General features: G+C 35.0%; 1 protein-coding gene across 1 annotated transcript in view; it reads left to right on the top strand.

Annotated features, from left to right (window-relative positions):
* Positions 1–1,990: 1,990 nt before the first annotated feature.
* LOC128243368 (GPI ethanolamine phosphate transferase 1-like) overlaps positions 1,991–15,379 on the top strand; it is a 28,717-nt gene continuing 15,328 nt past the window's right edge. Inside the window, exons 1-13 of the mRNA XM_052961114.1 lie at positions 1,991–2,085; positions 5,512–5,741; positions 6,495–6,616; positions 7,700–7,798; positions 8,177–8,283; positions 9,027–9,151; positions 9,552–9,682; positions 10,701–10,817; positions 11,377–11,417; positions 12,570–12,629; positions 14,083–14,175; positions 14,647–14,724; positions 15,161–15,217. Coding sequence (XP_052817074.1) covers positions 5,515–5,741; positions 6,495–6,616; positions 7,700–7,798; positions 8,177–8,283; positions 9,027–9,151; positions 9,552–9,682; positions 10,701–10,817; positions 11,377–11,417; positions 12,570–12,629; positions 14,083–14,175; positions 14,647–14,724; positions 15,161–15,217 — 1,257 coding nt within the window. The 5' untranslated portion in view covers positions 1,991–2,085; positions 5,512–5,514. The remainder of the gene's footprint in view (positions 2,086–5,511; positions 5,742–6,494; positions 6,617–7,699; positions 7,799–8,176; positions 8,284–9,026; positions 9,152–9,551; positions 9,683–10,700; positions 10,818–11,376; positions 11,418–12,569; positions 12,630–14,082; positions 14,176–14,646; positions 14,725–15,160; positions 15,218–15,379) is intronic.

Raw genomic sequence — 15,379 nt, 5'->3', positions numbered from 1 at the left:
GTGCGTTGAAACTTTTTTGCTTAGAAATTTGTCTTTGAAGTTTCCCCTTTCTGTTTACCTGTGTATATTTTTTCATATTTTGCTATTGTTTATTTTGTGTAATTATTTTCGTTAACTGTTGTGAACATACCTTTTCATTATCTCTCATTATTGTAAACCAAGTTAAACATATGATTTCACTTGGTGTAACTTTGTTCTGTTGTATTTGTTTGTTTATTTTTTTAGGATTACGTATATCAACCAATGTACATGTATAAATAACCATAAATAAATGTCTGGCATAAAAAAATAATACAAAACAATTTTCGGATTATTTATTAAATTTTTAATATTTTCAAAATTCGAAAGTAAAAAGGGCCATGATTGAGAGCGCCTCCACGTGGTATGGCCTGGATGTGTATGGATATTGTGTTTATCATGAAAAAAAATTAAACAATTATGCATACACAACAAAACGCCCTCACAATATAACTTCAACTTTCTTATTTTTGGATCAATTTGAATAAAATTTGAAATATAAACCCTTTATGTAGCCTTTTCAATTATTTGTTCAACAAAAAAATAATTTTTTAACAATAAATGAGTTATGAGTAAATTTCACGTCTCAAAAAGTGGATTTAACTTGTCAAAATGTGGATTTCACTTCGATTTCCGATCTTTTTTCAAAATAGGACTACAACTTTCTTATTTTTGGAAAATTACTTGTTAAAAATAAATGAGTTTTGAGTGGATTTCACGTCTGAAAAAGTGGATTTCACTTGTCAAAATGTGGATTTCACTTCGATTTCCGCCCTTTTTTTCAAATTAGGTCTACAACTTTCTTATTTTTGGATCAATTTGGATAAAATTTGAAATATAAACCCATTATGAAGCCCTTTCAATTATTTGTTCTACAGAAAAATTAATTTGTTAAAAATAAATGAGTTATGAGTGGATTTCACGTCTGAAAAAGTGGATTTCACTTGTCAAAATGTGGATTTCACTTCGATTTCCGAAAAATTGCGTTAACTTTTTCATTTCTTGATATATTTCAATAAAATTTGAAATATATACCCTTCATGAGGCACTTTCCAAAATGTATACAAAAAATAAAAATTACTTATTAATAAAACTGAGTTAAGAGTGGATTTCACTTTTCGAAAACTGGATTTCACCTCGATTTCCGATCTATTTTCGAAAAATTGCTCTTACTTCTTCACTTTTTGACCAATTTCAATAAAATTTGAAATATAAACCCTTTATGTGGCACTTTCTAATAAATATACAAAAACAAAAAATTATTTATTAAAATTAATGAGTTATGAGTGGATTTCACTTCTCGAAAACTGGATTTCACCTCAATTTCCTATCTATTTTCGAAAAATTGCTCTAACTTCTTCATTTTTGACCAATTTCAATAAAATTTGAAATATAAACCCTTTATGAGGCACTTTCTAATAAATATACAAAAACAGAAAATTACTTATTAAAATTAATGAGTTATGAGTGGATTTCACTTATCGGAATCTGGATTTCACCCCGATTTCCGATCTATTTTTGGAAAAAAATGAAAAATTGCTCTAACTTCTTTTTTTTTGACCAATTTCAATAAAATTTGAAATATAAACCTTTCATGAGGCACTTTCTAGTGTTTATATATTTTTTTTAAATTATTAATTAAAATAACTGAGTTCTGAGTGGATTTCACGTTTTGAGTGGATTTCACGTGAAATCCACTGGATTCCTGTATCACCCCGCACCCCCCTATTTCCGACTAGAAATTGATAAAACTTCTAAAAAAAGTTATGCCCCTTAGTTACGCCCCCCTCTTACATCGAATGCTGGATCCGCGCCCTGTTAATTATACAAATGTATTTTCAATTTTTATATATTGCAGGGACATTTTTTTTACTGCTTGACCGGATTCATTTGTCCGTTTTCACTAAATAAAAGGCATCTTCATCAACCAATGAAAACGTCTGTTATAAATATTGTATCTACTCGCAGTTTCGTACACACACGAACAAATAACAAATCACCAGTGTACAAGAAACTAAGGACATACTTCAGTTTTAATCGGCGATATTTTGCGAAAAGCGTATAATTGTATGTCGATAATACTATATTTTCTATATCCTGTCCGTCTACTACTACTGTCAAATAATTATTAAGATATATGCAATCCTGATATACGATGGATAACACATACATGTACCGGCTATCATAAATTGACCATTCTTAACATTATATGCATTGGTATTTTTATAGTTGGTTGAATCAAATACAGATGATTCACGTCAGTTTTAACACCCACTATTCAGAGGGAGTCACACACTCCGTCTCATGTCAAACTTGAGTCACTGACAGTGGTCAAAGTTTTCATAGGCCTACAAGCCTTGCACTGGTGAAATGGCAGGCTTGCTCAGTGTATGAATTATGGATTGTATCTAGCCAGCCTTGTTAAAATTTCATGAGCGAAGTAATAATGTCAGAATTTAGGCTTGTTGAATCAAAATGACCTGTACTTTATCACATCGTACTGACATTTGGAAATGGTATTTTACTGTTTAGATATATGGTGATTGTTATTTACAACAGTCAAGATACAAAAATCTTTATTTAAAGTCAGGTATATGCTAACAAGAAACATAAGCTCACTGAGCATTTTTCCAACATACATAACTATTTTATTAACATATCTATCAAAACATAAAGACCTGGTGACCTGGAAATAAAAGCATAGCATTTAAAGAGGTACAATATTGGAACAAGTATTTATAAATTAAAGCTGTTTCTTAAGAGGGTTACTGGACTTACCGAAATATGATTATTTACCGAAAGACGGATAAAATTACCGAAAGACGCATGAAAGTTACCGAAAGACGCCTTCTAATGCATTTTATAAAAGAATTTCCCTTTTTTAGTCAAATAGAGTTATCTCCCATCATCAACCGAAATACGATTTATTTGTCGGAACTGACGCCTAACTTGAGCTTCAGGTGATGGAAAAGTTGACTGTATGTTTCATAATCACTGTGGTCGTGTATGAACATGGGGCCTAAGAAAATTGGGGGATCACCAGTGCGTCTCGGCGATTGACGGACAGTTGCTTGTAACAAGTAACTGTCACGTGCATTTTACAAAGCATGAAGGTCTTGTCAATGTAAAGGAATGTTTGTCCAGACATACATAGATTGTTTAAGTCAGTCATCTGTTCGTCAGTGTACAAGATGATGACGGGCGGGCCGGAACTAATTCTAACTATGGACATTACAAATGGGTGACCCCTTGGGAAACTAAGTTGTCCAGCACTTGAAATTGGTCTGCAACCTTGGTGGGGTGACCTGATAGAGTATTCTCATTGCTTTTTATGCCCCCGAAGGTGAGCATATTAAAATCGCACCGTCCGTCCGTCCGTCCGTCCGTGTGTCCGGCTCAATAACTCGTGTCCGGGCTGTAACTTTCCCTTATATGGACAGATTTTAAAATAACTTGCCACATGTGTTCCACATACCAAGACAATATGTCGCGTGCAAGACCCGTGTCCCTGCCTCTAAGGTCAAGGTCACACTTAGTCTTTATTCACAACAGAGTGCTGTATATAAGGACATAGAGTATAAGTTGTCGTGTCCGGGCTGTAACTTTCCCTTGTATGGACAGATTTTAAAATAACTTGCCACATGTGTTCCACATACCAAGACGACTTGTCGCATGACAGACCCATGTCCCTATCTCAAAGGTCATGGTCACACTTGGGTGTTTATTCACAATGGAATGCTGCATATATAAGGACATAGCAGTGTCGGTTGTCAACTATGGGTTGTATTTTTTATGTTCAGAGGCAATTTAAAATAACTTGCCATATGTATTTGACATGTAAAGGCAAGATCGACTTTTCATGTACTGACCTTGTTCATAGGTCAATGTCACAATCGGGGGCATTCGTCACATACTGTGACAGCTTTTGTTTGGCGTCTGTTAATGTCATAGATTTGTTGCAGACCAGACGGAAAGGGTGACCTCATCATACTTGTTCTTGAATTTGTTATACAGTTGGTGGGGTTTCTCTTGGCCTTTTGTTGCTTTGACCTCCTCAAGAACAAAGTCTGGGGTATGCAGATACTCAGACTTGGGGTCTTTAGAATTTGTGTAGGGAGCTAGACCTGGGAACTTACCTAAGTATTCAACTACTGCCAGTGAGCTGCTTATCCCCCCCTCACCTAACCATGTCACCCTCTTTTTGTAGGTTGGGTCTTGTTTAGAAGAAGTATAGTATACTTAAGGTCTTGCTCGGACAATTCAGAACATTAAGCATGACCCCAATTTCTACAATTAGAACAATGTATGCATTGATCACTACTACAGTCAACAGCACATATAGCACAAGGAAACTCATCCATCATTAATGATTTCAGAGTGAAAAGTTCTATTAATTTGGACTTCTTTAATACTCGCGATTGTTATTTATGAATCGTAATTCGAATGAAGCCGTCAATTTGTGTGAAAATCACAAAATAATAAATGTACACGTACTGCGGTCCTTTAATGCGTAATTATTATGGTTTTTACTCAACACGTAAAGGGTTTACCCAAATTAACACACTTCCAATTATACCAAACTGTCCCCCAAAAAACGTGCCGCTACTTTGTGGGGTGTCATATACCGGGTGATAATTATGTTGTTTTAAACATCGCCTGATTTTGTGTATTTGGTGTGGTCTGGTTAATATTGTCCGTAAGTAAGCTAATTTACCTGAATATGAGAACTTCGCTGTTTAAAAACTTCTTTTTTCAATTTTCATATAAAACAATATTATAATTTGAAAGCCCTAAACTATACTGTAGATCTAAGTTGTTTAAAAGAAAATGATTTTAGCGACATTTTCGACCTATTTCAAAGGTAATGTTTCAAATATATTCCAAAATACTTTCAAATGCTGTTTATTGATCTAACATTTCCATAAGAATATAAATGCTATTATTTGAATCCAAATTCATAATCATTTTCATAATACAACAACTAATAAGTTATTTTTATCTGCGTTAAATCGTCTTTCGGTTGGTGAAGGGAGACAACTATTTCACTGACTTATTGCCTTTATTCAAATGAACAATAAGTAAATATGTTCATTAACTTTTTCATTTTTATGAGTGTTTTAGTTATATGAATATTAGGAGATCATCATTAATTGAAATAATTGTTTATTTTGGAAGCTTTTATCTGTCTTTCGGTTGGCGAGTCGGCACGCGGAATTCGATCTCGAACACTGAATTTTCAACTGCCTATTACATCATTCTATTTAAATATTTTTCTCTAAAATGTGGTTTGGTTAAATGTATTTGTATAATATTAATATAAAACAATAAATTAAATGCATTAGAAGGCGTCTTTCGGTAACTTTCATGTGTCTTTCGGTAATTTTATCCGTCTTTCGGTAAATAATCGTATTTCGGTAAGTCCAGTAACCGTTCTTAAGATATTCTTGCGTTTCAACATGTATATCTTCTCAGACATTTTTACATAATTTTTAGATCATGAGGACATGGCAGGTGCTTGTTGTGGGTATTGTCATCCACACAATATTTTTCTACTCCATCTTTGACATCTATTTCACATCCCCCGTTGTTCACGGGATGACCCCCCACCACTCCACAACCCCACCCCTGGCTAAAAGACTGGTGCTATTCTCTGCTGACGGCCTCAGAGCTGATAAGATGTTTGAGCTAGACAAAGATGGAAACACAAGGATTCCTTATCTAAGGTAAACAGTATTTACACATTTACATAAAGTGTGAATTGAACTACATGTAGGTCATCTATGAATGCATATCATTTAAAGAAAATTGCAAGAGTAGGAAGACTCACAAAGTGCAGTTGTTTGTAAAAACAAATCATAATTATCTAATCATAACAGTAATTCATTTTGAGATATGCTGGCTTGGCATTCCTCAACCTTACATATTTCACAAGCTTGGGTCCTGTGCAAAAATCTGAGGGTCCAAAGCATTTCTTCATGCACATTTTTTTTACGTAAAAAGTGTGGATTCCAACTCTGCAATTGTTTAGGAATAATCAGTCTATTGGAAAAACAATGAGTATAGGACTGGGGAATAGTAGTGAAATGAACCACCGACATATGTATTAATCCCTTTGTTTTATATGGGGTTTTGAACCATCTGAAATAGTAAAGTAACCGACCAGTTAATATTTATTTTTATTTAAAATTCACTTATATTTCTAAAATTGAACCAGCCCATTTGCCATTGAATCATCCATTTGACCAGTATCCGGTTATTATTGAGAAGACTGTATGCTTGTTATATTCCTTTAAATGTATTCAGATAAAGACCTTAGTTCTCAAAAAGGCTTTCTCATATTTAAATAAGAGTAATACTTTGTTGCTAATTAAGCCTTTGATTCCTTTCTAAATGCATTAAATATAGCTTTCAAATTTTAAGAGCTGAAGTTATGGTACTAGAATAACACCTAATGCTTAAATGGAATGTATTTGCAGGAGTATGATTGAGAAGTCAGGATCATGGGGCGTATCACACACACGAGTGCCGACTGAGTCTAGGCCAGGTCATGTGGCTCTCATTGCAGGCTTCTACGAAGACGTCAGTGCAGTCGCCAAAGGTTGGATTCTTCTTAGTCACAGTACTTTTAAATTATTTGAATGAACACAATTTTCTTATCTCATTATTTTCAATAGCAAACAATTTGCAATGACATCTTTGTCTGTTGATGCAGTCATCAGAATTAAGATTTTTTTTAATAAGTGTGAATTCTATAAGTTCATAATGAGATTATACCCCCAAGTCTGAATTTATAAACTTATGACAAAGTGCTTATTTTTAACAAATCTGGGCTGGTTTTGGGTGTGCTGGCTTGTGCTATTTTTGATCACTGTTGAAGTAAATTGACTACAAAGCTTAACTTACTATTAATCTTAATGGGCAATAATTGACCTAGTGGATGATAGGGGTTTAGTGATATTGGTTGCTGCCTCTCACCCCAGAGGTTGTAAGTTGGATCCCCACCGGGGGGACATGGATGTAGCCTCTCAAAAAGGACGCAGTACTGTTTTTTCTCAGGAAACCGACTTCCAGCTGTCTTTCAATCTAGCTCAACATGTATATTCTCTGTATAATCTAACTGACCTTTCCTATTTTTCCTATTAAATTTTTAAATTGATTATGAAATGTTTTCAAATTGATGAACTGTTAGTTTTTCTATTTGGCTTATAAAGGCCTCATTATAAAATGTTAGTCCAGTAAGAGTTAAGCCAGGATTTAAAAAAGGACAGGGTGCTGCAGAAAAAAGGTACAGGTAGCTAAAAAAAGAAAAGGGCACATTTGGTCGAGCTGTGTAGAATTCAACATTACAAATATGACAGAAGTGAAGAAATGTATTTATTTGGAGTTTTATTAGGTTTCAACTGCAAATTTGTAATTTTGTTTGTATTTATAATCAAATTAGTTTGATTAAAAACAAAATAAGACATTTATTTTCAAGTATTGAAGGCCGCGAGTGAGAAGGGGTCACATGCTGGCTTCAATGAGGACAAAGTTGTGCTACAATAAAAGGACATGGTGCACCATCAATCCATAACTCTTGAGCTTAAGCCCTATCCATATCTGTTACACTAAAGTTTATTGTAAACCCATGTTATTGCTATGCTTACACAAATAACCAGTAATGGAGTGACTGATATTTCAGGCTGGAAGGAAAACCCAGTAGAGTTTGATTCCCTGTTTAACGAGAGCCGCTACACTTGGTCCTGGGGATCGCCCGATATTCTCCCCATGTTCTCTAAAGGTGAGCTTTATAAAGGAGAAAAGTCTGATTTTAAACTGTTATATTTTCTTATTGAGTATGCTTTAGTAAAAAGTTATTAGATCATATTTAGAGTTAAATCATAGGCTTACAACTGTCAGTCAGTAAATATGCCCTTTCTATGTTACAGTCTTGAAGGGAATAAAAAGTTGCTTTGTGCCGAAGAACATTTTATTTTGCATAATATTTATAAAATTCGAGTAAACTTTTATTTAAAAGATTTATATGTAAGTTTCTAGGCTTTCAAGACTGACATTTGACCTTCCCATATTTAACATATTTAATTTTAAGCTTGAGTTAGCATAAAACTTTCTATTCATCATTGTGTCAGTTATTAATTAATTTAATATTAATTACAAGGTGCAACAGGAGACCATGTGTTCACGAAATGCTACCCTGCCCACTTTGAGGATTTTGCTCGTGCTGACAGTTCCCCGCTTGACACCTGGGTATTTGACGAGTTTCAGGTACATAAATGACACTTGCTAGTATACACACATCATCAGCAATGTGGTGACTTTTATTTCATATTCCTTACATTAGTTTGAAATAGCATGTAAAAGTTTACCAGTGGTAGCCGAATATGGGATACCAACATTTCACATGCAAATGGTCCATCTGTATGCAGTCAGTATTGCCATTTTCCTTATGTGCTTTTTTTGTGCAACTTCAATAAGTTGTTTTAAATATGTGTTAGGATTATTTATATTGCTGGGGATTTTGATGTAAACAAGTTTTCACCTTATTAATGCAATGAGAACAGTTGTATTATCATTATAATATGTACTGGTTAGTTATGTGATATGTCTTGATACTTAATACTGTTTGTAAATGGTTCAATGCAACTATGCCGATTGCCAATTAACTATAATATAAAATAATTATTTTATGAATAATACATTTTATTGGATTGTTTATGTGTGTTGATGGCCAAATAAAAACCAACATCATGTCTCTATTTTTTGGCACTTTATTTCAATTATTAGTACAAACATAATCTGTGATAGGATTTTATAATATTAGATATATCCTAAATAACAAAAATTAATTAAAAGAAAAACCATCTGACCTAATCTTTAGTCGGACAATGTCTTCAAAACACATAGGTTTAAAGTTACAGAGAAATCTTTTTAAATAAAGAGTTCTGCAATTGAACATTTTATCTGATTTATCATTATAAAATTAGTTATCTGCGGTTTTTAAATTGTAGGAGTTTATGAGGAACAGTATGAAGGACCCAGATCTGACAGCTAGACTTAACAAGGATAAGGTCGTGTTCTTCCTTCACCTGCTTGGCCTGGACACCAACGGACATTCCATGAAACCACACTCTGAGTAGGTGCATTTAGATTCTGATATCAGTAAGATGTTTTTCACATTAAATTAACAATAACATTAAGCATACAACATACAAGTCCCGTTACTCTGGCTGACATATTTCTTGAATTGTGCTGCTTGACCAGCTAAAATTGAAACATGACTACTGTTGGCCTCATCTTGACATGCTTTTGGAAGAGGTTTTAATCTAAGGGCTATTTCATTTAAATATAAAACCCCCAGGGGGGGAAGGGAAGGCACTGTTAAATTATACCACCCCCAGCAAATTTACCCTTTTTGGGTCTAAATTAGCAAAAAAAGACACATATACCATATCATAAGAAAATAATTACCTTCCTGCCATGGGTTTTATGTTTAACTGGAAGAGCCCTGAATGTTTATACAAATTTTCTTCCAGTGAGTATCTGGAAAACATCCGACTGGTGGATGCAGGGATACAGCAGGTTGTCGAGACGATTGAAGAGTTTTATGAGCAAGATGGCCGTACTGCCTATGTTATGTCGTCTGACCATGGCATGACTGACTGGGGTAGGTTATAGACAACTTAAAATCATGCTTCATACACAACACACCACCCTGATAGCTCAGTGGTAGAGCATTTCCTTCGGGTGCTGAAGGTAGGGGATTCAAACCACGTCCACATCAAAAACCGCAAGATGTTATAATATGGTACAAGTTGTTACCTTGCCTAGTGCTTGACATGTTAAGGTTAGTGTTGGGAAAGGTTGTGCTCAGTACTGATCTCCAAGATCCCCCTGCCAATGTCATGACGTCTAACCATGGCTTAACTGACTTGGTAAAGTAATAGACGACTTTGACCTGCATTTCATACACAACACATTGATAAAGATGTTCTATAACCAAGATGGACGCCACTCTGCCTCATTTCGTCTGACTAACTAGCCAATGTTACAGACACCTTAAGAGTGCATTTCATAATACATAACACTATAATTATATTAGACTATGAAAAAGTTTTATGAAGAAGATGACCGCTCTGCCTACATTTTAGTGTAGAGCTAAATTAAATACACTTGCTTCATGGACCTACTATGAAGTTGAAAAACTTTGTAACTAAGATGGCTTTACTGTTTGACAATGGCATTACAAACTTGGAAAGGTAATGTCAAAGAACTTATAGATCCACTTCTATATATGTAAGTCTACTTGTTCAGTAACCAAGATGGCTGATTGCCTACATCCTGCCATCTGACCATGGCATGATGCACTTGAGAAGGCATGTTGTACTGTAGTGTCATTAAATCTAAAATAATGAAATGGTGGTTTTAGCTGTCAATTTGTGTACAGCAACTAATTTTCTTGGTGTCTAAAAACGATGTTCACTTTACAGGAATAACTTTCAAATTGTGAGGCATATTTTATACATATGTACATAATATGTTTAACTGTTTATCTGTTATCTGCTATTAAGCAACTAAAACAGTAAAATCTTAACAATCTTTTATATTGATTTCAAATTGGGCTTACAGCCTTCTTATTTCGTATTATACAGATAGGCCTCTTTGGCTATTCTTTTGCTCCCCAGGTTCTCACGGGGCAGGTCATCCCAGTGAAACATTGACCCCACTTGTGGTGTGGGGGTCCGGGGTCAAAGGGGCTCGGAGAAGCGGGGACCAGCACTTCAAAGACAGTTTTTCACAGGGTTTGTATGAAAGGGATACTAATTATCTGAATGTTGTACAGGGCAAGTGTAGTTGCATGCTTGATGCAGTCTCTATACATGAGGGGTATACTTTTTTGTAACTTACTGTATATAGTGAATGAAATCAATTATGTCTTAAATTCTATTTTAAAGGTCTAAAAAAATGATACTTTTTGTTCAGGTAACCTGACCCTACCTACAAAAAAGGCGCCGACACTTCTGTTTTTAAAAGCCCATTGGTTTAAAAAATAAAATTTACAAAAAGAAAGTTTTTGTTTCTTAGTGTGTGTTTTAGTAGGTATTTTTAAAAAGCTTTTACTGAGTACATGTATTACTTTAACGCCATTCCCCTATGACAACAATAACACAAATTTTTAGTTTTGGCCTTATAGTCAAAACTTGAAGGTCTTTTGGTTTTGATTGCATCTTAGCATGATATATGTTAGCCGTTAGCGGTGTTTTATCAATGATCAAAACGTTACATAGTTTTTCATCTTTGAAGGTCATTGCCGTCTTTTGTGTAACCATTATGGTTGTTTAATTTTTATATTTGATTCAGATTGGAAACTGGACCACATTGAAAGAGTGGATGTGGAGCAGGTATGAAAAGTTTTCAGCTGGTTTTGTTTCTCATTATAACAAAAATCAGAAGTTGATTCTCATCACCATTGTGTAAACTATTTGTTATTGATCCCTACTCATTCAAGATATTTATGCCCCCCTTCGAAGAAGAGGGGTATATTGCTTTGCACAGGCATGTCGGTATGTCGGTCGGTCGGTCGTCCGGTCGGTCGGTCGGTCCGTCGGTAGACCAAAGCTTGTCCGAGTGATAACTCAACAATTCCTGGACGTATGGTCATCAAACTTCACAGGAAGGTTGGGCCTGACCAGTAGATGACCCCTATTGATTTTGGGGGTCATCGGGTCAAAGGTCAAGGTCACAGTGACCTTTAATAGTAAAATAATTTTAAAGCTTGTCCGAGTGATAACTCAACAATGCCTGCACCCATGGCCCTCAAACTTGACATGGAGGTTGGGCCTGACCAGTAGATGACCCCTATTGTTTTTGGGGGTCATCAAGCCAAAGGTCAAGGTTACAGTGACCTTGAATGGTAAAAGGTTGTCAGAGTGATAACGTGACAATGCCTGCACCCATGGCCCTCAAACTTGACTTGGAGGTTGGGCCTGACCAGTAGCTGACCCCAATTGTTTTTTGGGCTCAATGGGTCAAAGGTCAAGGTCACAGTGACCTTGAATGGTAAAAGGTTGTTCGAGTGATAACTCAACAATGCCTGCACTCATGGCCCTCAAACTTGACATTAAGGTTTCTGGTGACCAGCTGATGACTCTGGATTTTGAGTTCATAGAGTCAAAGGTCATGACAGTCATAACACACTTTATCCTCACACTTTAATGGTCATAATCTTAAAACAGCAACAGATCAGCTGTCATTTCGGTCCATGCATATTTCATTCAATTGTCCATATAATCCTGACAACATGGCGCTCAGGGGGGCATAATGTTTGACAAACATCTCTTGTCCCATGAAACTTGGTAAAGTTGTTCAAGATGACAATTTGCACATATCTCTTACTTCAATATTTGTTGAGCTTTGACCTTTAAGCAACTAAAAATCATTAATGTATTGGCATTGACTTGCTGTGCTCTTACATTAAGTTACAACTATAAATGTTGCCCATGACTTGCTGAGAATATGGCTGATATTTTCAGCCCCCTTTTTCTTTCTTCCAGGGTGACATTGCCTCGCTAATGGCTGCTCTGATAGGTGTTAACTTCCCTATGAACTCTGTGGTAAGTGGTTTGGTTTGATTTAAGGTTTCTACTTGTGTTCTTGTGTAAATGCATTCCAGACATGCCAAATTCAATAGTCAGAGAAAAAAAAGTCATTGCAGGTGTACTTCTATCATAATAAATCTGACCCACAAATAAGCTAGTTGTCTGGAGAAGCACAGTGGTAAGCACACTCGATTCTCACCTAGGCGACCCAGGTTTGATTCCCAGCTAGGGCGCATGTGAGATTTGTTTGTGGTCTTCAAGGTTGACAAATGGGTTTCCTCCGGGTACTCCGGTTCCCCCCACAACACAAGACCACACTCTCAAGAAATATGGTGCCAATGAGAGTGATCAAAGTCATGTTTAATAACCTACTGATATTGAAAACAGATGACCTTAAGTGCATCATAAATATAGTCAATACAGTTTGTATATTTTCCCTTTTTTTCAACTAACATTAGACGTCATGTTTAGAAATCTTTGATAGCAAAAAAGTTATTTTTGGTGAATGTTTTTATCATTTTCATTTTTTGCACTTTTTCAAATGATATCAAAATATAATGGGGTCACCATCAACAAATCACAATGGCCAAAAAAATAGTTAGGGTTACGTCCTTATCAAAAACAGGTAGGGTAGGTAGCTTTTTTAAAAACTATATATATTTTTAATAAGGCTTCATATAAGAACGTTATTTTCATCATTGGAGAAGGGTGTTAAAGTAATATTCTGTATAAAGGTTAAAGGTTTGTTTTTGTTTTTGTTTTGTTTTACCAACAGTCCAACTGTCTCTTAAAACGGTAGGGTCGGTGCCTTTTCCGTAAGTAGGGTCGAGTGACCCGAACCAATGTTTTTTCTTAGGCTATATTTGTGGGTCAGATACTGTAAAACAAAGATTATTTAGTACACTCAAGTATGATGTAATGTGTTTCCTAAAGTCTTCATTGGAACCAAAAATAATTTAAGTACCGGTATGTGCTGTAGGTGCATGTCAAATAACATCATAAATACTTTAAGATTTGATTATTTTAAATAAGATGGCAGTAAACTTGCTGAATAGCTCGAAAGGAATACATAATTATATAACTTTTTTCCCATTTTGTGGATTGTGCCTGGTCCTTTATCTAATTGGGATAAATGTTTCAGTTTGACTTAAATTGGCATATCTAAATTAGCCTAGAAATAAACAAGAATGCTTTAAAAGATTGACAGAAAATGTAAGAGATTAGGATAAAGTTTTTTTCTTTAAAGTACACCAGTTCTTTCATACAAAATGGGTTTGCGGTCCATTTCTTTTTAATTTAAAGATTAAAAAAAAAAAATGGGAATTTATTTTCACATTTGGGAAAAAAGTATATTATTGTTTAATAGCACTGGGAATGGGGCAAAATTTGGTGGAATAAAACACACTGAATATATGTATGTATATAATTGAAACAAATTTCCTTTGTTTACTATTTGTTTATATTTCAGGGAGTATTGCCATACCAATACCTGGATGCGAGTTCTGGAGATTTGGCCGAAATAATGTACGCCAACACACGCCAGCTTCTGGAACAGTACAAGGTTATACATAACAGATAGTTTCTTGACTAGTTTCTTAGTCTTAAATCATGTTTAAATCCTTTTTAAAAGGATCTTTTTCACAAAACGTTGTGTATATGCATGTTTGACTTGTGAAATAGGTTGTATACAAGATTAGGCTTTTTCACAAAACCAGAGGCCAGTTTCATTAATGGACTCCAAGTCATAACTTCAACAATCTTAACTCTGTAGTATCTTAGCTGATGCCAACATGTAGATTTTTTTTTTAGTTTCATTCACACAAATATATCTAAAAATAGGGAAGAGATGAATAATTTCACCTTAGGCCTGAATATCTTTAATGAACCACGATTCCTGGGCTCATATTCTGTATAAATAACATCCTCTTTTTTGATAGCATTCAAATTCAATCTATTGGTCAATCAGTTTTACAGTCCAATCAAAACACTGAAATTCTACTCTTAAATCTAAGTTAATTCTGTGTTGTTTCAGGTGAAGATGGACCTAAAGAAGTCGACCACTCTGTCAGCAGCCTTCAGACCTTTCCCTGAGCTGACTCCGGCAAAACTGGTACGCCTTTTCAGCAATTACGCTTTATTGTGCTCTATTTAGACTTAAAATGTACATATTCCTTGCATTCAGTAAGGAAAGATGGAGTCTAATATAGAATGCTGCATATATAGCTTGTTAATGTTGTTGTTAAGAAAAAAAGTCATATTATAGCCTTGGTGTTGTTGTCAACAAAGTCTTTGTTTTTTATCTTTGGGTAAAATATGTCATCATGAAAGGTACTCAAAAACTGAAGATAATCATTTGTTATCTGGTACATATGTTTTCAGCGACAATATGAACATGTATAGCAGGGTACATAGCTGTGGCTATAATAATTGTTAAGTAATGCCCCTTGTTCGACTGGAAGAAAAAAAATCAGGGTCTGTATTCCTATAGCAAACCTCTTTTGAATTCTTATTTCAGTTTCAATATACTACCAGTATATATATTTCAGATCGAGAGTCACCGGCACATTCGTCAGCTGATCCAGTCAGGTCATTATGAGGAGGCTGTAAGTACCTTCTTAGATTAGCTGAGTAACTTGTGTAGGACATTGTTTGAGCTGGGTCCACTTTTTCATAAAAATAAGATAAACATATTTGCTTGATATCAGCAAAGCATGGTTCAATGTTTCGAATTTTCTCTGTTGAGTGTAGGTACATTAAATATAAGC

The sequence above is a fragment of the Mya arenaria genome, chromosome 8, assembly GCF_026914265.1.
Source record: "Mya arenaria isolate MELC-2E11 chromosome 8, ASM2691426v1".
Taxonomy (NCBI): Eukaryota; Metazoa; Mollusca; class Bivalvia; order Myida; family Myidae; genus Mya; species Mya arenaria.
This window is presented reverse-complemented; position numbering and strand designations above follow the sequence as displayed.